At 48.5% G+C, this 22920-nt stretch overlaps 1 protein-coding gene across 2 annotated transcripts in view; it reads right to left on the bottom strand.

Moving 5' to 3' along the window:
- CNNM4 (cyclin and CBS domain divalent metal cation transport mediator 4) overlaps positions 1-21709 on the bottom strand; it is a 32733-nt gene extending 11024 nt beyond the window's left edge. Inside the window, exon 1 of one of the 2 annotated variants that reach the window (XM_020780210.3) lies at positions 20162-21709. In XM_020780210.3, coding sequence (XP_020635869.3) covers positions 20162-21641 — 1480 coding nt within the window. In that variant the 5' untranslated portion in view covers positions 21642-21709. The remainder of the gene's footprint in view (positions 1-20161) is intronic. The other variant, XM_020780211.3, reaches the window with a different exon arrangement.
- Between the last annotated feature and the right edge of the window lie 1211 nt (positions 21710-22920).

Raw genomic sequence — 22920 nt, 5'->3', positions numbered from 1 at the left:
AGCATTAGAGAAAATGGCAGTGCAGCACCTTGACTGACCCAAATTCTCCCACGCTGTGGGTGGGGGAAGACCTCCCACACTCGGAGAGGAAAAACTGCCAGCGCCGGCGGCGGCTGCTTGGGGACAGGGCTTTTCAGCTTCACGAAAGCCTTCGCTCCTCCAGGGCGAAAGGGACTCTCGCATCCGTAGCTCACCTGTCTGGGAGGGTTACCTGGTTGTGCCAAACGGCTCCAAAGCTTGGAAATCACTAGTTACACATAACACGGCTGTAATTAGTTACTTTTGGTTAGCCGGCCATGTAACTAGTAGTTACAAAGTTTTTAATGTGCAATGAAGTAACATCTAGGGACTCTCAAATGTTATCTTTTACAAAACATTTTAAGGCCTCTTGGGAGATGTTTTGAACAGGAATTTTTCAGGTTTTACGCCATTCTTTTATCAATCCCAAGTGCAAAGAACTTTTCTTTCCTTTTTTTTTGTCCTCTGTCTTGTTATAAATATTACAAGAGTGCAATATCAGAATCGACCCTTCCTAGAAGGCAGCTGGGTAGTGGCCTCAGGGCTTAGAGGGTTGAAGGTCTAGGACTTTCTGATTAGCCCGGATGGTAACATCCTTAGCCACCAACTTCAGTCTTCCCTGTTCCCATTGAAGCTGCAACCCTCACATTAGCAGCAAGGAAAAACATTTCTGCAGGAGCAACACACCGTCGCAAGCCATCTCTGTGACAGTGGAGAGCATTTTAGGGTGGCATGGTTTTGAATGGACAATCAAGAACTATTACCCTTACAAAAAACCCGCTCCTTGTGGAAGCCAAAACTATTCGGACTCCTTTATTGATACAGGCCAACTCTCCAGGGCGTGTGTGGAAAGATGACGTCGCAGGCTGTCTCATCGTACACCGACACTTCCAAATTCACCACCATGTTCTTGGGGGAAAGCAGAGTATTTCCCTATATTTTTTTTTGGCAAGTACAATAGGGGGCTTTCACAATGTACAATGCAACAAATTACATGCACAATTAGAGGAAAAACAATTATAACGGCACCCTGGCTGCCAAGAAGGATTTATATCTGACAGGTGAAAAATACAAGGGAAACAGGAGAGATATATAGGATAGAACAGACCAGCAAATCAACAGAAATCTCTCCATCAGAAATTTACTTGTGACATTTAGATCTTGCCCCTTCTACAGTTAATTCGATGTGGCCTACACAGCTCTCCTCATCTCAGTGAATACTCATAACAACCTTGCGAGGTAGGGCAGGCTGAGACAGGTTAAAAGGCATGCCTTTCATAGCCAAGAGGAGATTTGAACTCGGGTCATTTGAGTTTCAGTCCAACATTCGAACTATGCTGGCTTCTCTGGGCAGGAACAATACCAGATATAAGTAATGAGGTTTCTAGATACTGCAGTACAGCAACAACTTAATTGCTACCTTTAGCAACAAGAACAGTATTCTGTTTTCAGATCCTCAAAATGCTTTGCCTGATTTTTATCTTAGTGTAAACCTTGCAACGGGCAGAGAAGTGAACATGCATTACTCAGACAGCGTATATATAGCAAACAAGGCCAGGAGAGAGAAGAGAAAGCATTCCAATATGTTGAATTTCAGGGCCGAGAAAGTGCTATTTGGGGCTACAGCTTCCGTGGCCAGTGAGTGGATCTGCTCAGGGGTGCTTGGCCTCACCTTTGGCCACGTTTTTTAAAAAATAACAAATCATCGCCCCCATTGAACTTGGTTACTAGGAAGGGCAGCAATGAAGGAATCAGAAAAGGTCCTCAGGTGTAAGGATGTGTCACTGGAGACCCAGACCATCCTGTTATGGGTATAAAAGCTGGACAGTTAAGAAAGTTGACCGGGGGGAGGGGAGGGGAATCATCTGTTTGAAATATGGTGCTGGAGGAGAGCTTTGCAGATAACTTGAACTGCCAGAAAGACAAGTGGATCCTAAAGCAAATTAAGGCTAGATTATCTCTGGAGGCTAAAATGTTGAAACAGACTTTTTCCTCCTTTGGGCCCATCATGAGATGACGGGGGGGGGTGTGGTTTCTCTGGAAAAGACAATCACGTTGGGAAAGGTGGAAGGGAGCAGGGAATGAGAAAGACCCAATAGGAGATGGGCTGACTCCCTCAAAGAAGCCACAGAGGGCAGGATATTTTGGACATGGCTCGTTCATAGGGTCGTCAGAAGTTGGAGGTGACTGGACAGCGCATGACAACAACTGAGATATTCAGGCGCCTGTCCTTTTAGGGTGAGCCGAGCTCAGCCTCCCATGGATAGTCTCTGTTTTCTAGCTACAGAAGCTTGCAACCACCCTGTTTAAAGCCATAGGGCTTCAAAGAGGATCCTGCCCCCCTCGAGCAAGGGTAGACAGTGGACAGCCTTCCAAATGCTGGAGGACTAAAACCTCCATCACTCTTCACCACTGGCCGTACGTGCTAAAACAGCAGCCCAGGCAACATCTGGAACAAAAAAAATATGGTGTCCGAGTCTGCTTTTCTCCTCCTCCCTCCCATTTCTTCTTCCTTTGGTGCTGTGCCTTTTCAGCCCGAAAGCTCCAGAGCTTTGCAAATTGCTTGGGGAGGCATTCTGTCTGATGACAAAAAGTGGCTTTAAATGACTCAAAAAACCCTTCCCAGACTGATCCCAGGCCAGCTACAGCACAGAAGGGATTAAGCTTGCGGTGCGCCGGATTGCTATAAAGCAGTGATGGACGCCCCGACGAGTCTGGCTCGGGAGCTGTTCATGTCCTCAGGAACAGTTAAGCTGGACGAAACCGTGAAAGTCCTCTCTGGGTGCAGAACCTCCTGGCTCTCTTTCTTTCTGCCAAACGCCACGGGCACGCTGCAGGAGAGAGCCAGGCAGACAGAGAACTGGGCTTGGAAAAGAATTCGACTTTCCCAAAGGAATTAGTTACAGTTACCCATTCAAAGTCCACCCCCCTCAAATCCCTAAAATCTAACAAAAAAAGAGAGGTTGTGTCTTCTCCCCTTTTTAAAAAATGTGCCATGGACTGAATCTTGTCTCTAGGATGAAGACACCAAGTCGTTCCCCCCCCCCCAATGCAAGCCACTCTCAACAGAGGGGATAATTATACCAACTTAAAATACTATGGTGATATTGTTATTGTTGTGTGTCATCACATGGCCTCCAACTTATGGAGACCTTATGAATGAGCGGTCTGCAAAAGGTCTCGTCCTCAACGGCTCAGCTCTTGCAAACTCAAGGCTGTGGCTTCCTTAAGGGAGTCCGTCCATCTTGTATTGGGTCTTCCACAAAACAGAGGCGATTCTCCCCCTCCCCACCTGGTCTCCAGCTACACAACCTCACACAATCTCCAGAGGACGGGAAAGAGTCTGCTTCGTTTCTGCTTTGGGTGGAGAGAAGAAATATTGCAATCTGCAACTGACCGTTCTTGTGAAGCCATCGGGAGATACCGGATTAGCCCACTGATACTGATTGATTGATTGATTGAAAATAATATTTATACCCTGCCTTCCTACCTAAAAAAGGACCCCAGGTAGTTTATATCATTTTTAAAAAAGTACTGTAGTATTTAAAAGCTAAAATAAGGAGGGCAGGACATACACACTTGTTTTCTGATTTGGAGATTTAAGCCGAATCCTTTTTTTTTAAACCAAAAAACACAGGCTGACCTTTCACCTTTGGACTCCGGGTGCCAAAGGCGCCCACCTTCCCTCCCAAGATGCATGCCTGCGAACCATCGGCAAGATGGATTTGCTACCATTGATTCCCCCATACACACACACACACACCTGTGGCAGAATGTGTGCTTTGTCCACTATCCACACAGAACAGGTTCTACCTATTCCTGCCTCACCGGTTGGAAAAAAAGGAATCGGTTTTATTTCATTGTAAACCAAAGGTCAGAGCAAATGCAGTTAGCATTTTTTTAAAAAATAAATAAATAAAAGGTCCATAAAGAACTATGCAAAGATTTTGAGATGAAATATTTGCCAAAGCGGAGGCTTGCTGGGTGGCAACCGCTATTTTCCAGCCGCTCCTGGACACAAAAGGGGCCAAGGATCACTGGAAGAATGGGCCTCTGTCGTGGCAGGTGGGAGAATGACTGACTCTCCCATCAGCTAAAGAAGCAGCACATGCAAGAAGCTTTTTTCCCCTCCCCTCCTTCCCCTTTGCTGGAAAAAAATTATTCAATTTATTTCAGTTTTCCTGGAGACTACTTGCCTGTGGGTCCATAATAAACTAACAGAAGTCACCAACAACCTGGAAGTTTCTTTGGGGGAAAAAAATCCACAAATCTTCAGTGTCTAGTCACCTGGAGCGCTTTCTCCACTCCCCATAGACGAGCAACTATTTCTGTCTAAACAACCCAAAGGAAGCGGAAAAGAAGCATCCTTTGACCCAGACCTTAGGGAAGTTCATTTTTGGGACCCACGTTTTTGGGACCAGGGTCTTCTAGCTAGCGTGGCATTCCACAGCATCTCCCTCTGAAAGGTTGTTAGCCCGGCTCCAACAGTGGGGGCAAGCTGCGATTCAACAGCCAAACTGTTTATCATTCTTCTGCCCTTGCAGCACCTTGCTTTTTCCATGAGCTAAAGCAACAGAGGGCAGAAAAACAAGCCAGTTTGATGGACAATAAAGTTATCTCTGTTTGCAGAGGTTTTATACATCCCCAGACTAACCTGGACACACCTGCTCTTATCTATTTTCAGAGGCTGAGCAGGGAAAGGCTTGGTATTTACAGGGAGGGGCAGGAATCTTGCAAAAAGATGATGCCTGAAACACTGGACCACTCATGCCCGTTGGGTCCCCTTTAATTAGCTTGGCTCCATGCTACATCTTGCAGTGTAGGCAGCAAGAGGCTGAAATTCACTTCTGTATTTCAGAGGAGCAAAAGCAGGCAATTCCATCTCACCAGACTACAAATCCGAGCATTTAGCGCATGAAGCCATGGGAGTTAAAATGGAATCACGCTGCTATCCCTGGGTAGGGCAAATGCTTTTACAGAGCTGACCATACATGGCTAGCTAGAGCAAGAATGTGACTCAGGAGAAGACAACTTTTTACGTTCCACTCCTTCGCCATGCAATTTGGTCAAGTGATGAGAAACGTTCAGGTTGAATCAGAGTTTTGGCATTTACTGTGACCCGTGGGCATGCTTTTAACACAATTCTGGCTCATTAACAGTGAGATAATTGGAATGGAACTCCATAAAGGGGTTCAAATCACCATATACAGTTCATGCTGGCATGCCAGCTTCTCTGCAACCCCAGGCTAAGACCTGTTTTTGAGAAGTGGGATGGAAAGATGCAATAGGAACCACAACGTGACATCATCTCTTTGGGCACTGATGCATCACGATTAAAGTTGGCGTGGGCATCTTTCCCTCCACTAAAGACATTGGCGGGTGGGCAAGCCACCTCTTAGGTGCTCAGATGATACCATACACGCACACGCACACGCACACGCACACACACACACACACACACACAAAGTACCAAGAGGCATGGAAAACTGGAAAACACTGTGGAGGGCCCTTACTAAGGCAACCCAGCATCATCATGACGTGCCACCCAGTCAATTTTGATTTACGGCAACATTGTTCAGGGTTTCCCAGGTATTTATTTTATTTTATTTTATTTATTTATCTGTAGAAAATACACAGATGTGCATTACCCTTCCCTTCCTCTAGGGGCAACCTTGGGACTGTGTGCAGCTGACCCAAGGCCACCCAGGCTGGCTCTTCTCTCAGGAGGTGGGGAATCAAACTCCCAACCTCTGGCTCTGCAGTAAACAAAGGTACCAAGAGCCCAAAGAGGACGCAACACACACAAGGCAGAGAAATTCCCAGGTGGTTCCTCCAAAGAGGAAAGCATGGCAGTAGAAGGGACCAATTAAAAGCGGGGCTTTATGCTGAGCGTGCTTACATGCATGGGTTCTCTCCACTCTCTGGCAGGCGACAGCCTTCCAGAAAAAAGTCAGACTGGCAGGAAGTGAAGGTGACCGGGGAGGGTGTGTGTGCATGTGGAGAGGATGCACAGCAAAGACACGGCGCCTGATGAACTTTGCTCCGTGGCAGCCTTATAATCTGTGCAAGTAAAATGGGTCTATGAAGCAGGCTACGTCTTTCGGCGAACCCACCCTGCAGAGGGACAGAAGCAATTAATCAGCAGGCGCAGCTTTTCCGAGCCGCTCCCATCCAGCCGCTCCCCTCTGCTCGGTAAACCCAGGATTATGGGTTTATGAGCCTCGGAAACCTACCAGTAAACAGTTTGCAGGTGGTAAACTCCTGGAGGCATCTTGGAAGAGCGAGGGGGCACAGTGGTGGCCTATATGTCACCTTCTGGATGACCCAAGAGACCACCGGATGGGCCCTGGGGGCTGGGGAGGGGAGAAAAGGTGTAGGAACACAGCAGGCGGTTGCTGACACCATGACAGACCCGTAGTCCATCCGGATCCAGCAGCTTCCGACCGAGGTCATTTCCATTCCCATGGAAAGATGGTGGGAACCAGGAAATGAATTGGAGGCTCCAGCATCTAAAATGTATGCCTTGTCCCTAGAAGTGTGCAAATCTGTGTTCTTGGACTCCAACTCCCCAAATCCACCAGGTACCATCTTATGGTAGTACAATGCAGCTGATCTGTTCTACGTTTTGCAAGGACGAACCAATGCATGAGAAAATGAGGTGATAGGGTGCCCCACCAAATTGCAGCATATTTGAGACTAAAATAAAGAGCACCAGAGTGGCATGGTGGACAGAGTGCCAGGCCAAGCCTCGGGGGGACCTGGGTTCAAATCCCCACTCGGCCAGGAAAACCCATCAGGAGGTGGCACTGGTTAAACCACTCCTCGAATAGCTTAAAAATGCTATTAGGGTCATTGTAAATAAGAAGGGACTTGGTGGAGTAGGAAAGCAAAAATAAAAAGCAGAAGACCCATCCACAGACAGTGGCTCCAAGCCATGGGAAACGGCGGTCTCCCCTTGATGTCTCGTGGCCCCCCAAAATCAACCCGTCCCACCTTTTTTGGCTCTGCTCCACAACCTGCTCAAAAGAGCAAAACGGGGCCAAGTTACTTCTTTCGAGACGACAAGCCCCAGAATCCTGCAGTCGCCATAGCTCTAGCCATGACGGCTAGAAGAGTCTGAGGTCTGTGGTCCATAAAGGGCCATGCTGTGATTTGCGGTCCAAAAAATAACATATATATTGTCTAAACTCTGCAACAGGTTGTCTTCAAAAAGCACCACCCCCTTCCCACCTGGGCCATGAACAAAACCTCCAGCTCCAAAAGCAGTGTACCTTGGAATGCCGACCCTCACGTATCTTGTGCGGTGAAATCCATGCACCATTATGCGTTGGGTGGAATGAAAATTAAAAGTGACATAGGGCCGCGCAAGGCTAAGCTTGTGGGCTCTGCAGTCCCATGGACTTCAATGGGGCTGCCTCCCTAGAATGTATATAAGAGTGCATAGCGCTACCTTCGGGTTCTTAATATGGGCTGTGCATTGGGGTTTGTTTGTTTTTACATTTTGAAAGCAGACTATGAAAAGGAAGAGGTAGCTGGTTATCAAAAGGACTTGCTTTGGACACATGACACACCCTGTACTGGCCAGATCAAGGGCTAGACACACAATGCGATGACTCCATGGAAAAATGTTCCTGATTTTCCCAGAGATGCAACATGTAAACCCCCTTTGCTGGCTAGATTTTAGCTGGCTAATGGTGCCACTCTCCCGTGGGTCGGCTTTGCTCCCCACCTCCTCGTCGCCAGGTTCCCAGACACCCATAATTGAAGAAGATTAAGTCACACAAAACCAAATTCTAAAAATACTGGAACAATGATCTCAGTCCTAAATGGGCTCTCGTGACTTGGAGCCCCTGTCCCACGCAACACCGGAGCCACTATTTAAGATAGGAATTGTCGGAGTTGCAAAAGATCATCCAGGCTGCCCTCTGGATTCTTCAGACATGCATAAAAGCCACTGGGATCTCAAAAGGAAAATGTATTTATGTATTACTTTAATTTATATACCACCCCATTAGGTGATGGAGTGCTATTCCAAGCAGTTACAGGCAATTAAAACCAGAGAAGAAAGAAAAAAGGGTTGAAAATCCAAGTCTTAACAAACCGTCCGGGATTTTTTGCATTGGAAAATCCCAAAATGGGTAACTAGGAAAATGATAAGTTGCTGCTGGAACAGTTCATATGTACAACACCTATTCTCACTTAAATGCATTATTTGTACAGTTAGGTTTTTGCTCTTAAAGTTCATGTTCCTAAGCCAGAACACAGAACTTTAACATTATTTTTCCCAGCCTTTTCAGAGTTGTTAGAGGGAAGGTCCCCCCCCCATTACAGCCATTAATTAAACTAGCGATACCCCCATTATGGGAGAAAAGGAACGGATGAGCCAGGGAGGAAGGAGAGATCCATTTGTTAGCTGCAGTGGTGTACAGGGACCAGCGAACATTGGTGGCTCCAATTTCAGGGAGGCTGGGAACCCACTCCCGGTTTTTAGATGGCTCCAGGTTCATAGGAGCTATCCAGCGTGCTGAACCCTTTCTTGTAAATAGGTTCAGCATCTTGCAAAGCTCCGGCCCCATTCGGACCACTGTGGATTCACCCTCCCCTGCCCTGCCAAAGGGGACTCACCCACCAGAAGAACAACCTGGCCCTCATACCTGAAAGCGCCAGACTTGTTCTAGGGTTGCAGGACAGGAGCATGGGCTATGTGGTGCAGCTGGCATAGTCCCCTTAAAGAGAGGAGAAAGGCTGATGGACGGGTGGAGTCATGAAGGTATACCTGTCACCCAAGACCAGGGGTGTAGTGGAACTGGGGCTCAGGGGGTCAAAGTTTGATAACTTTCTGAGTCACAGAAACTATGATATCATCCACCCACTGCTCTCACTCAAACAAATCGATTTTCCCAGGAACATTGGTTCAGGTTCTCCTTCCTGCCATGCAAAGTGTTTAGAGGGTGGCTTTGTCTTGACTGTGCAATTAAGAGTCATTAGCTCCACAAAAGACCCACCCTTCATTTGTCGATCTGGACCAATCCACGGCACTTCCTCTCTGGACTCTCCCTGCCTGCACAAGTTTGGTTAAACTAGACGAGAGGCACATGAGAGCAAAATTCCAAGTCTAGTGGGACAAGATTTATATACGTCAAGGATAACAAAATGCAAAAATAAAAATAAAATAATAAAATAGATCCAAACCCCTAAAGGTATTGTGGCACTGTAGAGATGCATAGATTTATTTCAGTGCGCACTTTGGTGAATAGCAATCAATTTTCTCAGGGCGCATGGAAGAAGCTCACATCGAAACAAATCTGCTAGTCTTTAAAATGCCACCACGATTTGGTTTCCATTACACACGCTGGGGCAAACTAACAGAACCACCTCTTCTGCAACAAAGTTTTGCACACAATCACCACCACGCCTCCTTGAGTTATCAACAGAAAACACAGCCATTAAAATTGTGATGAGAGGCACAGAACCATCACACTTCCAGGGGATTTTTTTTCTTTTCTTTTCTTTCTTTTTTTTTAAAAAAAGAAAAGAGTCATTTTGGTCACTGGCCTGTCTGAGCCTTTAGTCCCTTTATCCTTGATTTTCTTTACATTTCTCTCTCTCTCAGCTTCCCCGCGCAACCTTGGCGGAGCCCATCTGCAGAGGGTCTGAACTTGAAAATCCGGTAGGGTAGGAGCAGAACGATCGCTGTTCCACTGAAGCGCTGGGGTGGGTGATGATCAATCACATGCAAGAGGACGAGTTATCTGCCTTGAGGGCAGGGTGTGTGATGATACGCAGAGGCAATAATGACAGGGAGTATGGGTTTCTGTTTGCACAAACAGCTTTCTGGCCTGCCTCGACCTCAGTGCTCCGACTCCTCCAGACTTTTAACGGCAACCATGAGAGATTAGGGGAATTTGTTGCCCAAGCCGGGTTGACCGCCAAAAGTTTCTCATCTCGAGGATTCAGCACTGCGAGCCTCCCAGCTTCCACCAGGAGGAATCCCACACGAGGTGCAATTGGTGCGGGCTCTAGAGTCAAATGGCTAGGCCCACCCTAGGATCCTGCACCATCCAAATCTACTCTGTGCATCCCTTCAGTGCTGGCCAGCCTCCTTCTCACAACCCCCGTTTCCTTCTAGAGGCACACGGAGCATCTTTTGTCTTTCGCGAGCTATCCGGCAAAAGCAGACAACTGCGAAGAGGGCCAGATTCTCATTCATGTCGTTTTGCACAGCCGGCTTCTTGCTGCTGATTGACTGCCAAGCAAACCAGAGCTGGCATTCGGAGCCAGCTCAGAGGACGGCGATGAAAGGTTTCCCCCCGTGATTTATCACAAGCCACACTGGGAGTTCTTTCCAGAGCTGATAGGTAGGAGAGCATTGTTACACATATGAAATAAATGCCATTCTTCCCACCAGCTATCTGAAGCGGTACATTTTGTCCACCTCGCGGGCTGGTGGCCTGAAATGACACACAGACACCCTGGCCCTACAGTTTGACGGCTTTAAGAGACTCCTTCTGAGGAATCTTATGCCAAAATATCTCATTTCCATCCCAGCCAGAAAGGCAGCTCATTTTAAGCAGGCAATCCTGCCTTGGCAGGAGCAAAATGAATCATACGCACTTCAAAATATGCTTTTGGAAAATTAGCATGGGCCACTTAACTACACCAGGAGTGTTTTTTTTAAAAAATTTCCTTTTCTTTTTTTTCCCTTTTCTTTGAAGGAGGCGAGAGCCTGCCATCAGAAAGTCGCCACTTTTTCAAGCAAGCAAGCAAGCAAGCAAGCAAGCAAGCAAGCAAGCAAGCAAGCAAGCAAGCAAGCAAGCAAGCAAGCAACTCCTGATCTTGGTCTAACCCCTTGAGCTATCCAGATAACACATCTACCAACCACCCCTGTCCATCTGCATCTTGACAAATGGTTAGTGAAACCCACCTGCCTCACTCCACATCCTGCAGTGAGGGAGTGACAGCCCTAAAGCAGGAATTCAGCCCTTGGTCAACTTAACAGGGCTGACCCAATCGATTTCGCTGCCTGAGGGTAACACTGGCCATTGAAACCTGCTGCCATAGAGGCAATGAGCTGGTCTTCCTCACCCCGTTGGAGGCATGTGAGTAGCTGCAGGCTTGTGGGAGACAACAAACACTCCACTCACCTCCCCCAAGTGCCAAACGAAGGGATGGGCCCCGGAGAAGGCTCACGTACATAAGGAACAGTGGGAAAAGGTCACCGCAGGCAACGGCCCCACTCTGACCGGTTCTGTCATTCCTTTTTCCTCCCAGAGATGGAAGGCATGGGCTCTCCAAGAAGCACGCGCATGACTGTGTGTGTAAGGCCAGGACCCAAAACAGACCCAGCCCTAAGAAAACAAGGCCTGAAGAAGATAACTGAGTTCCCCCAGCCCTGTCACTCCCAAACAAAGCCAGAGAGCAAAATTGCGATGGAGGAAACCATCGCACTTCCACACCTATGAATTTGCCCCCCCCATCGCCCCAGTGGGGGAAAAAAGCCAGGAAAGTCTAAGGGTCTCTTGCCACGCCATGGATTAGGGTGGGTGGTACCCAAGCCTTATGCACCTGACCTTCTCTTAAAGCATCTCTAACACTGGATACCTAAGGACACCCTCAATATCATCAGTATATTTATAACCTACATGGTTGCCTACGACGTCAGTATTATCTTCATTGATGTTGTTAAGATGCCAGCTGGACGTTTAGGAGGAATGACAACCACAGAGGAATCTCCTCAGACCTGGAAGCGCTTTTCAGGGCTTTGGGGTTTTGAATAAGACAGAAGTTTTGAAGGCGGTGGGGATATGATTTTGCTCATTCAGAGGCGTGTGGTGTAGATATTTAAGTTCTGGACCGGGAATTCAGAGATTCAAATTCCTTTCCCCACTGAGGACTGTCTCTGTCCTTCTCTGATTTTCTTTAGAGTTACTGTGAGGATAATGGGGGTGGGAGAGAAAAGGCATGGACAGAATCGTGACCTCACTGGTGCAAAAATGGGTCATAAATGTAATAGCAACAAATAAATATAGTATTCTTAAATTTAGCATATAAAACTGGCTGGATAGCTCAGTGGTTTAAGCATCTGGTTGTAGAACCAGAGGTTGGGAGTTCGATTCCCCCCACGGGGTCTCCTATGAGTAGAGCCAGCCTGGGTGGCCTTGGGCCAGCCGCACAGGAGTCCCAGGGATCCCCCCCCTCCAGAAGAAGGGGAGAGTAAACCACTTCTGTGTATTTTCCACCTAGGAAACCAAGGAAAAGGTCACCATAAGTCAGAACTGACTTGAGAGCATGCAATTAATTAAATATGTGGTGTGTCATGTTATGTACGACAGAATCACGTGGCTGTTCTTGTCTAAATCAAAAATACAAATCAGCATACAAGGCTCATGGCATGAGTCATGTATCCTGAAAGCCTGAAGCCAAACCTCACCTTAGCCACAACAATCTCACGAGGTGGAAGAACTTCATACAGATCGTGCCCTGTTGAAGATTTATTTGTCTTCCCTTATTTAATAATTACTTTACATTTATCCAGCACTTTCTCTAAACAGTTGAAAGCATTTCCACGGCCACCTCCTCCACTCCCTTCTCTCACCATAAAATCACTGAGCAGGATAGACGTAAAAGCACCGATTGGCCCCAAATCAAATAATAATAATTTTTTTAAAACCCCAAAGTATTAGAGCCGATAGCTTCAGAAGCTTCTTCAAGGTACCAGAATACCTTTGGCTTGTGTTTGCTTGGTTGCTAAAACAAACTCCAGGCTGCCTCCCTGAAATCTACTCTAATAAGCTTTGAGGCTGAATGGAAATTTGAAGCTAGCTATCCTGGAAGAGTTAAGATTCTCAGCTAGCGGTATGCGGACGACAGGTGGAATATAGAAGTCATCTCGGCGGGATGCAGAGTTTTCATAACACGACCGGACGTTATCGTGATCTTGGTTTGTTTGCATCTAATCACAGCAACATCTGTTTCTGACAAAACAACTACATTTTTAATTTATTGTTTTTGTGCCTCACGACTGCCATGACAATAAAACGTAGTGTACACTCCCAACACAGCTCCTGTCTTTACGTTGTTGAAACTTGCTATAAACAACAAAAAGAAGGGGGGGGGACAACACAGGGTGTCCGTCAACATATCATCATCTTCATCATCTTAAGAAGTGCAGAGCTGGAAGGGACCCTATGAATCATCGAGTCGAGCCCCTATCAAGGAGGCCCAGTGGGGAACTCCCAACCTCTGTAAAAGTGTCTTTAAAAAACAACTCATTTTTTTGTCATGGTGGGGTCCAGGTTCTTTGACAGAGGGAAAGACATTGGCTTGAAGAGCCAAGAACCAAGTCAAGAAGCTTCTCTTGACTCTCCCCAACCACGGCAGTTCCAATACTCCTCACTCTACCAAAACACAGCCGGCGTTGGCCTCCAGAAATTTTGGACTACAACTCCCATAAATTCCAGCCCTTAACCATGCTGGCTGAGACTCATGGGAGTTTCAGTCCAAGGCATCTGGGGAGCTTTGGATGACTCTAATCTCTCATTAAACTATATCAAATGACATCCTTCACACACTAAGATTCCTAGGTCTAAACCCCTAGCTACCAGTCCACAGCAGTGCCCAAAGATCCAGCAACTGCATGCTGCTTGGACAATGGCGTCCATCTCTGACCGGTGAAATCGTGCTGGCTGGACCTGCTCAGGGGGTCTGGAAGAGATTTGGCACAGGCTCCCCCACGCCCAACTGTTCCGGCGTCGAGATTTGAGAATGCTCCACACAATCTCTTCTATCTTGCATGTTGGAAAAGCAGCAGCTGAAGGTATAAATATCTCTTGAAAGCGGTGCTTAATTGCTAAAGCAGGAGGTGTTAGAATTGCTGGGAGGTCACACTTTATTTGGGGAGGCATCCTAGGGTTTGGCGCCCCTACATAAACTCTGCACATGCTAAGAAGTAAACTCCCGCAGAGTTCTTTTCATATGGCTCAAGACTGCAGGCTTGCATTAAATGGTTAAGCCACAATTCAGGGCTGGCTCAGATAAAATCCTGGTTTTCCATAGCCATTGTCTACTCCTGCCTCCCCCTGTCTGCGGCTGATGCGCCCACGGGGCAGGTTGGAAATATATATGTATATCTATCACATCACATGCTCCCACCCATTGATTTATCGCCAGCGCACTGTCCCTTCATTGTAACTGAGTCATCTGTGCTTGGCCAAGCCGTAAGCAGACATCTCTCTCTTTGAAAAATCCTTCTGGAAATACAAATACTGAGATTCAAGTAAATTTTGACTTTGTGCCCCCCCCCAGCAAGTGATTTTTGAATTCTCAGAATCTGACATAGCTAAATATGGGTGAGAAAGTTGGTATCTTCTCATGCTTTTAAGTCAACTGTTCCCATCAACTCTAGCCAGAGGAGCCCATGGTGAAGGATTGTGGGACCTGTAGTCCCCAAAACATCTGGATAGCTCCCGTGCCTTAGATGCTCCCATCTCTTTCTGCCTTTTAACAACAACATCACGTCAATTTAGACTTATGGCAACCCTTTCCAAAGTTTTCTAGGTAGAGAATACTCAGAAGTGGTTTCCCACTCTGTTTTTCTGGGGGTGACCTGAGATTATGCCACTTGCCCAAGGCTACACAGGCTGGCTTTACTCGCAGGAAGCCCAATGGGGGAATTGAACTAGAGGCCTGGCCTGGCCGAATGGCACCCAGGGAGCTTCACGAGCCCTGGTCAGGCACCACAGAAGCAGCTGTTCTGGACAGGCGGCGAGGCGAAAACCCAACCTCGCTCCCACCATCATCACTTTCTTCATGAATCTCATTTCCTGAAGAGGTTCCTGCACTCGTGTAGGCTTAGCGTGAGGCCAGGAACTCAGGCTTTGCAAGATTCCTGTTTGTGTGGAAAACTGACTCACAAAACACCCTAGTTTCACACCATTCACCCCAAGGGGTGCGAAGGGTGCAATTTTCGGCCTTTTCCTTAAAACCGCACCACTGCCATTGGGAGAAGTTTTGCGAGGAATCCGAGAAGTGCGTCGACCTCCTTAGCAGCCAAGAAAAGTGCGACCCAGCTCATCCTCGTGTGTGAGGACGCATCAAGCAAGACTTCCCAGGGCTTGGCCGCACTCACAATTCCCTCCATTTATTCATCCCCAAATGTCAGGAAAAAGATTAAAGGGCAAATTCTTCCTAGGATTGAGCCAAAGCGACATTTTTTAAATTAACATTTTCTGCCTTGTGTATATGGGGAGCGGGGTGAGCACCCCCCCTTTGACAGTTTTTGGGGTCTTAAAATGTGCATTTATATTTATTTATTTATTTATTTATTTATTTATTTATTTATTTATTTATTTATTCATTCATTCAATTTCTACCCCGCCCATCTAGACCGAAGTCTACTCTTGTCCATCATAACTTGTTCTATTGAGCTAAGACAATAACTACATGGCAATTTAAGCCAAAGTCAACCACCCGCACAACACTCACTCCAGCGTGACAGCCAAAATTTAGGACAAATCAGAGACTGCAGGCGGCCGGCCTGCTGTTCACAGGCCAGAGTTTGACCCTGGCTTTCCCAGCGCTTAATCTCCAACGGTAGTCAAGTGGAGGTTAAAAAGGGAAGGGAACCCAGGCCTTCACTTATAAAGAACATTTCAAACGTTGCAAATGAGGAGAGTATTCTTCACCCTATAATATCAAATGAGTAGATTCGTATTGTTGGAAAACACAAATTTGCAGATGTTTATTAGTACCACATATCTCATTGGCATATCTCCATCATAGTCTCGACCATGCCCTGTCAGGATCCATACTTCAAAGGTGGGGGCACCTCACCCCAGCATTTCGGGGGGCACCCATTTCCAAGGTTGTGGGGGTCACCTACGCGGTGAAGGCCTCCCCTTTTTCTCAACTCACAGATCTCTCTCAAAACTCACAAGGTTTTTTTATACTTTATGTTGTAAGCCGCCTAGAGTGGTTGAAATGACTGGATAGGCGGGGTATAAATACAATAAATAAATAAATACAATAAACAAACAAACAAACAAACAAACAAACAAACAAACAAACTTGGGCACAAATCCCTTCCCTTTTCCTCTGATTTAGTTCCACTGACTTCTCAGCTACATTTACACCTCACCTTCCCTATAGGCTGAAGGCCCATGGCTTTTCTCCCCTGACCCTGTTTAGGCTCAAAGCAACCCTACGAGGTAGGCTGGCCGGGGAGCGAGCCACCTGTTGCCAGTCCTGACCAGAGGCCTAAGTCGGAGTGTGACAGCCTCCCTTGTGTGCATGCATATCTGGTTACCCACTTCTGCTCCTGATTCAGCACCAAGCTGGCTCCGACCTCGTCTGCAACGCCAACTCCTGGAGTTCAGCAGTCAGACTTATACCTATTGGAATTCCCTCCCCTGCCCCACATTTTACAGGTCATTCAGCCCTCTAATTTTTTGTGCATGCGTACACGCACACACCCCACTTTCACATCTAAGAACACTCAGCAACACAGTTGTAGACAGATTTATGGAGGAACGGAGGCCCATTGAGAATTACTGTAGCTTAGTAGGACGGAGCACATGGCTGCACAGCTGGGAGACTGAATCCCCCCCCCCGTCAAATGCCTCCCAGGAAAGGGGCCACCCAAGATCACTGGGGCGAGTGTGGCAGAGAGCGTGATGTGCTCTACCACCTGCGCCACTTTGGGCAAGACGTACAGGGTGGGTTGGTGTGTCCCAGAGTGACACCAAATGGAGGGGAAACCTCTCAGTATGCAGAAAACCCTGGGAGGCTCAGAAGGATTCATACCTGACCTGACACTACAGCACTATTGCTGTTGCTACACTTTCCATTGCGTTCAATGGAGCTTACCTCCTATCACAGTGTTGGGGCTAAAATGACCCATTGTTAACTTACAACCCTATACAGTGATGCCTCCCTTAACGAGCGCACCGTACAACGACAAAATCGCATAGCGATCCTTTTTTGGGATCGCTAATGCGATTGCTCAACGTTTTTTAGATAGGACAAAATTCGCTTTGCGAAGATCGGTAAGCGTTTCGCTTACCGATCTTCGCAAAACGAAGCCCCGACGATCAGCTGTTAGGCGGACAAAATGGCCGCCGGAAGCCCGGAAATGGCCCAAAATGGCCGCACGCAGCGTTTTCGCGCCCTCATTAACTGAGGGGAGGGCGCGAAAATGGCTGCTGGCCATTAAGAAGCATCGCTGAATGGTGAGTATTCGGCCCATTTGGAACGCATTAAACCATGTTTAATGCATTCCAATGGAATTCCCTGCCCCGTTCAACGATGCTTCAGCATAGCGAAGGTTAATCCGGAACGGATTAACCTCGCTATGCGAGGCACCACTGTATAAGAGATGCACAGGAAACATGCGACCATCCAGATGTGCTTAGACCGCCATTCCTTCCCACCCTCACTATCATGGGGCTCCTTGATCCTTAACACATACATCGACTCAGTGAGCTTACTGAGGAAACATGCAAGGATTTGGGACAGCCAAGGAGCATCTCAGCATCAGTCACTTCTCTCTCCGGATGCAAAGGAGAAGGAAATTCCTGGGCAGCAACTCATACGGAGACACAGCAGACAGCCTCCTTGAGAATGTCAGCGTTTCTCTATTGTTGCCTCAGTGCTGGGAGTAAATGAGTGATTTGATTGTACTGAATGGACGTCACTGGGGATTATCCATTCGCAGTAAATCCTGATTAGAAAGAAGGAAGGCACTGATGAGAGTGACTCATCTGTATGTAAAAAAAACCAAAAAACCCATCCCTTTCATGGGTTCTGAACCCTGCTAGCATCTTTGCACCATGAATGACCCCCAGATCCAGAGGCAAGGGGAACCACGACCCACCGACCCCTCTCAGGACAAGGCCAGAGCAGGACAATGAAACACACACGGGGTCTCCTGCCTCCACCAGACTGTAACGATTTAAACGGATCTATTCATTCAGATCTTTCAAGCAACCAATGTATTAATATAGTTCCTGTGACGCCCTAAGTCAATACCTTCATTAGCCATTGAAAGGGGAAGGTCGGGGAACCTCTTGGGGGGGGGCAAACTCTCATTGCAGAGCCAAAAATATGGCCAGATCAACAGCATTTCCCAACAGTAAAACTGCACTGGGCCGTCCGAAGCCACAACCCCGTTGGGTGCTACGTCCCACGCTCCTCGCAGAAAGCGGCTAAAACATTTCCTTCAAACGGGGAATGCAGAAAAACAACTGCCACAGAAGTACACACAGAGAGATGTACACACTCTGTGGTTTCACTTCTCCTCCTAAAGCTATGCCAAGAGTTCACAGAGAACCCCCCATGATGCTGTGTTTGGACTGCAAAGAGAGGGAAATGTTTCATGCTGACACAAGGGTTTTTCTCCCCTCCTTTATTTATACATGCAGTATGTTTCTATCCAATATCCCGGCTGAAAATGGCAGAAAATCCGTGGCACCCTTCAAAGCAGAGCTGTTGTGCGCTTTTGACATAAACAGGGACAAGGCAGCTCCAGAAAGCTGACTCCCGGGTGGATTGCGCCCCTACCCGATTCATGATGGGCTGGCCTTGACACTATAGCTTTCAAAGAAAGCAATCATGCATCTAGGTCCCACTAAGGAAATCTGGAAGGGCCGGCAGCTGATTGTGACCCTGCAGCTTTAAGAGTCTTCTCCATTTAACGGAGACGTTAATTTCATCACAGCACCCTAAGCTTCCTGGAACTCTCCCAGAAAAAAGGTTGGAAACACCCCTTTTGCAAGGAAAGTGGGCATCCACAGAAGTAAGAAAGTTGCTTGCAACCGACAGAAATGCTCGTGGGTCCCTGGTATCTGAGTCTTGCATCTGACTCACCAATGCCCAAAGTAACAACAAGCGTTTATATTTTTCTCCCAGAGGCAGCCCTGCCAGTATGCTCTGCCCACACAAAGTGGTGGTGGCACTTTGAAGACTAACTTATCAATCTCTGCACCAGCTAGTCTCTGAAGAAGTGGGTGGTCGCCCACGAGGGCTCGCCCTGGCACGGCACAGCAGTACGGTGGCGTTCCTTCTTTGCTTTCAAGGTCTCCAAATATTTCTGTGTGCAAAGCGATTCCTCCCAGGCCTGGCGCTCAGCTATTCTGGGCAAAAGGCTGGCGAAGCTAGGCTTACTTTCCTGCCCCCCCCTCCCCGGTCAGCCAGCTAATCTGGCCCAAGGCCGGAAGGATCTCCTTCCGGAAAGATTCTGTCTCCTACGTGATCCTCATTAGCTTGTTTTTCTACAAGAAGTTGCATCAAAAGTAACCTCAGGCGCTTTGTTTTATAAACTTTGGCCTTTGTTTCTGTTTGGCAAAGTTGTGGGGGGGTTATACCTGGTTCAGGCCAGTATGTAGCGTCTGGGGAGAGGAAACATAACCATCCCTAAATCACAGTCTATTCACAAGAAGAGAGCTGAAATTCAGAAACCAATTCCATTTGTGTGTGTGTGTGTGTGTGTGTGTGTTAAGAAAGCAATTAAGCCTGAAGAGGGTAAAACCCTCGAGTGAGGGGCAGGGTAGCGCAATCTGCTCAAGAAGGCACGGAAGTTTATTCACCTGGTTTTCCATAGCCATTGTCTACTCCTGCCTCCCCCTGTTCACAACATAGGTGGCTGTGAATAGGCAAGAGAGAAAAAGAGAGAGAGAGAGAGAGAGAGAGAGAGAGAGAGAAATCCTGGAAAGGAGTCCATGTACCGTGGTGCCTTGCTAGACGATGATAATCCGTTCCACTGAAATCGCTGTCTAGCGAAATCATTGTCTAGCGAAAAGCAAATCGCTGTCTAGCGAAAATCAGTTTGCAAAGCAGGGACCAAACATTGTCCAGCGAAATTCCCCCATAGGAATCACTGTTTTGCAAATCGCTATAGCGATTGCAAAAAGTCAATGTCTAGCGAAAAAACTGTCATGCGGGGTAACTGTCTAGCGAGGCACCACTGTATTTGGAAACACAAGCATGAAATAAGTGGATCCACCAGGGCACCAGGGTTGACGACAGCTCCTTGCTAAGGAAGCTACTGTTGGCAAACCTGGGTTTTCTATCACAAAACACAGGAAACGCCTCCAAGAACAGGCTAGTTTGCCCGCCTGGGCCAGAAGCCGCTCCGTTCCCTTCGCCTTACCCTTCTTGAACTCCTCCAGCATGGCATCCAGCTTGGTGTCGTGGAAGACGAAATGGACCGGGTGGTTGTAGAACTTTGTGATGGTCTTCAGGGTGGTGCAGTCGTCCGGATCGACAAAGGCCAGGTCCTTGACGTAAAGGATATCCACAATGTTGGAGTGCTCCTCTTCGAAGACGGGGATCCGCGTGTAGCCACTCTCCATGATCTCCGACATGGTGTTGAAATCCAAGATGGCGTCGCTGTTGATCATGAAGCAGTCGTGGAGCGGGGTCATGACATCCTCCACCGTCTTGGTCCTCAGCTCCAGGGCTCCCTGGATCATGTTCAGCTCCTCCTTGACCAGGTCGTTGTAAGGCTCGGTGATCTTCAGCATCTCCACCAGCTTCTCCCGGTTGTAGACGGTCCCGATCTCTTGGCCCAGGGCGCAGTCCAGGAGCTTGCTGATGGGGAAGGAGAGGGGAAAGGTCAGCAGCATGAAGAACTTGGTGAGGATGATGGTGTTGGCCCCCACCGCCAGCCCGTGGCGGGAGCAGAGGGCCTGCGGGACGATCTCCCCGAAGATGACGATCCCGCCGGTGGAGGCGATGACGGCCCCCAGCCCGGAGCCGATGAGGTCGTCCAAGAGGATGGTGAGGGTGGTGTTGACCAAGACGTTGCCCAGGAGGAGGGAGCAGAGCAGGTAGTTGCCCTTGCGCCGGATGGGCTCGATCTTGCGGGCGTAGCGCTTCTCCTTGTCGGTGCCGCAGTTCTGGACGATGCGCAGCTCCATGGGGTCGAGGGCCATGAGGCCCAGGTTGAGGCCGCTGAACATGCCCGAGAGCATCAGGAGGAAGGCGATGAGGATGACCTGCAGCCAGAGGGGGAGCAGGTGCTTCTTCTCCTCCACCACCTTCAGGAAGGCGTCCTCGCCCTCCAGGGGCTGCCAGGGCTGCCCGGGGCCGCCCCGCTGGGTGCACAGGACGTAGAGCTTGGACTTCTCCGCCTTGCGCAGGAACTGGACCTTGACGAAGACCACGGCCGAGGTCTCCCGGCTCTCGCCCCGGCGCGGCTGCACCACCAGGTCCTGGCTCTTCTCCGAGCAGGTGGCATTGGCGGTGAGGTTGCCCCTTCCTCCTCCTCCTCCTCCTCCTCCTCCCTCGGGCACCTCGGAGAAGGAGACCACCTGGTAGAGGGGGGCGCCCTCCATGCGCAGCCCGTAGAGGCGCAGCTGGATCTCGGTGCCCTCCAGCACTTGGAGGATGCCGTAGTCCTGGATCTCCGGGGCCGGCCGGCTGCTGTGGGCCAGCCTCATGCCCAGGATCAGGGGGCCCGGCGGGCCAGGCGGATCCTGCGCGGAGGCGGCGCGCCACGGGCAGAGCAGCAGCAGCAGGAGCCACAGCGGGCCCAAGCCCGGCACCCGCCAGCCCAGCCGGGGCGGCCACCCCCCGGCCTCGCCCTCGCCCTCCTCGCCCTCCTCGCCGCCCCGCCAGCGCAGCGCCATCTTCGCCTCGCTCGCTCGCTCCCTGGACTCGATCCCTCGCCCGCACCGCTGCCGCCGCCGCCGCCGCCGTTGGAGAACTTTTGCACGGGCGGGGAGGGGGGCGGGGCCCCGGGTGACGTCACGGGTTCGCCTCATTTGCATACACCACGCACCTCCCCCTCCCCGGCGAGCGGGGGGGGGGGTCAAAAAGGATGGAAGGAGGGAACGCCTTTTAAGGACGCGCCGGTCCTTTTTTTTGGGGGGGGGCGCTTTATGTGTCTTTTTAACATACGTTTCTTTTTTTTAAGGAGGCACCGGGGGGGGCGCTTTTTGTAAAAAGGAAGGTCGGAGGGAAGGTGGGGGCAGAGGTGGGAAAGGTCTCCCTTTTTTTTGGATTACAACTCCCATCATCCACCACCACCCCCGCCGCCGCGGCCCCCCAGGATTCTGAGCTCTGAAGGCTTTCGAGAAAAAAGGAGCAGAGACAGGGAGCAAAGCAAGACCGCAACCACCACCACCCCGGAATCCCTGTGCCCCCCGGGTCTGGATTATGGGAGTTGTAGTCCGTACGGCGCATGGCAAAACAGCTACACCTTGAAAATTTCCTTTTAACTTCCCAAATATTGTCGTTAGCATCCACATTAGCAATCGGGCAGACCCAGGTTCTGTCCACAGCATCTATTCCCATACCTATTTATTTATATACCCATTTTATTTAAAATATTTTGCTTCTCTTCTACTTCCAACATCTGTGTCTGTAGCCAAATGCTAAGTCACAAAGAAAACAATGAGATCCTGGAGCTTGCTCTGATGCCGCTCATTCCCCTGCTCTTTCCCTTTGCTTTAATTATTCAGTTGTTTTAGTTTTGCTGTAAAAAGTGAAAGCCCATAATGGGTTGGGGGCAAAGACAAGGAAGCTTTTCTCAGAACCTTGCTCAGTTCTGGTCTATGTTGGCTTATTAGTTTAAATTTCATAGCTTTAAAATAATAATAATAATAATAATAATAATAATAATAATAATAATAATAATAATAATAATAATAATAATAATAATAATAATAATAATAATAATAATAATAATAATAATAATAATGGAAAGTACAGTTTGCTAAGAATTGCCTTTTACACATAGTTGAACATCATCACAGAATTAAAATGTTTACTGTCCAGTTTCTCTGAAATAAAAGGGAAGCGGGATGGTTTTCAAACCAGTGTTGACTTAGTTGTGTAAGTAGACTGGTGATTTGATATTTGCCATCTTAGTCTGTCCATGCCTGATTCTCCAGGGTTTTCACTTGG

The sequence above is a fragment of the Pogona vitticeps genome, chromosome 8, assembly GCF_051106095.1.
Source record: "Pogona vitticeps strain Pit_001003342236 chromosome 8, PviZW2.1, whole genome shotgun sequence".
Classification (NCBI taxonomy): domain Eukaryota; kingdom Metazoa; phylum Chordata; class Lepidosauria; order Squamata; family Agamidae; genus Pogona; species Pogona vitticeps.
Note: the sequence above shows the minus strand (reverse complement) of the source record. Positions and strands in the feature narration are given on the sequence as shown.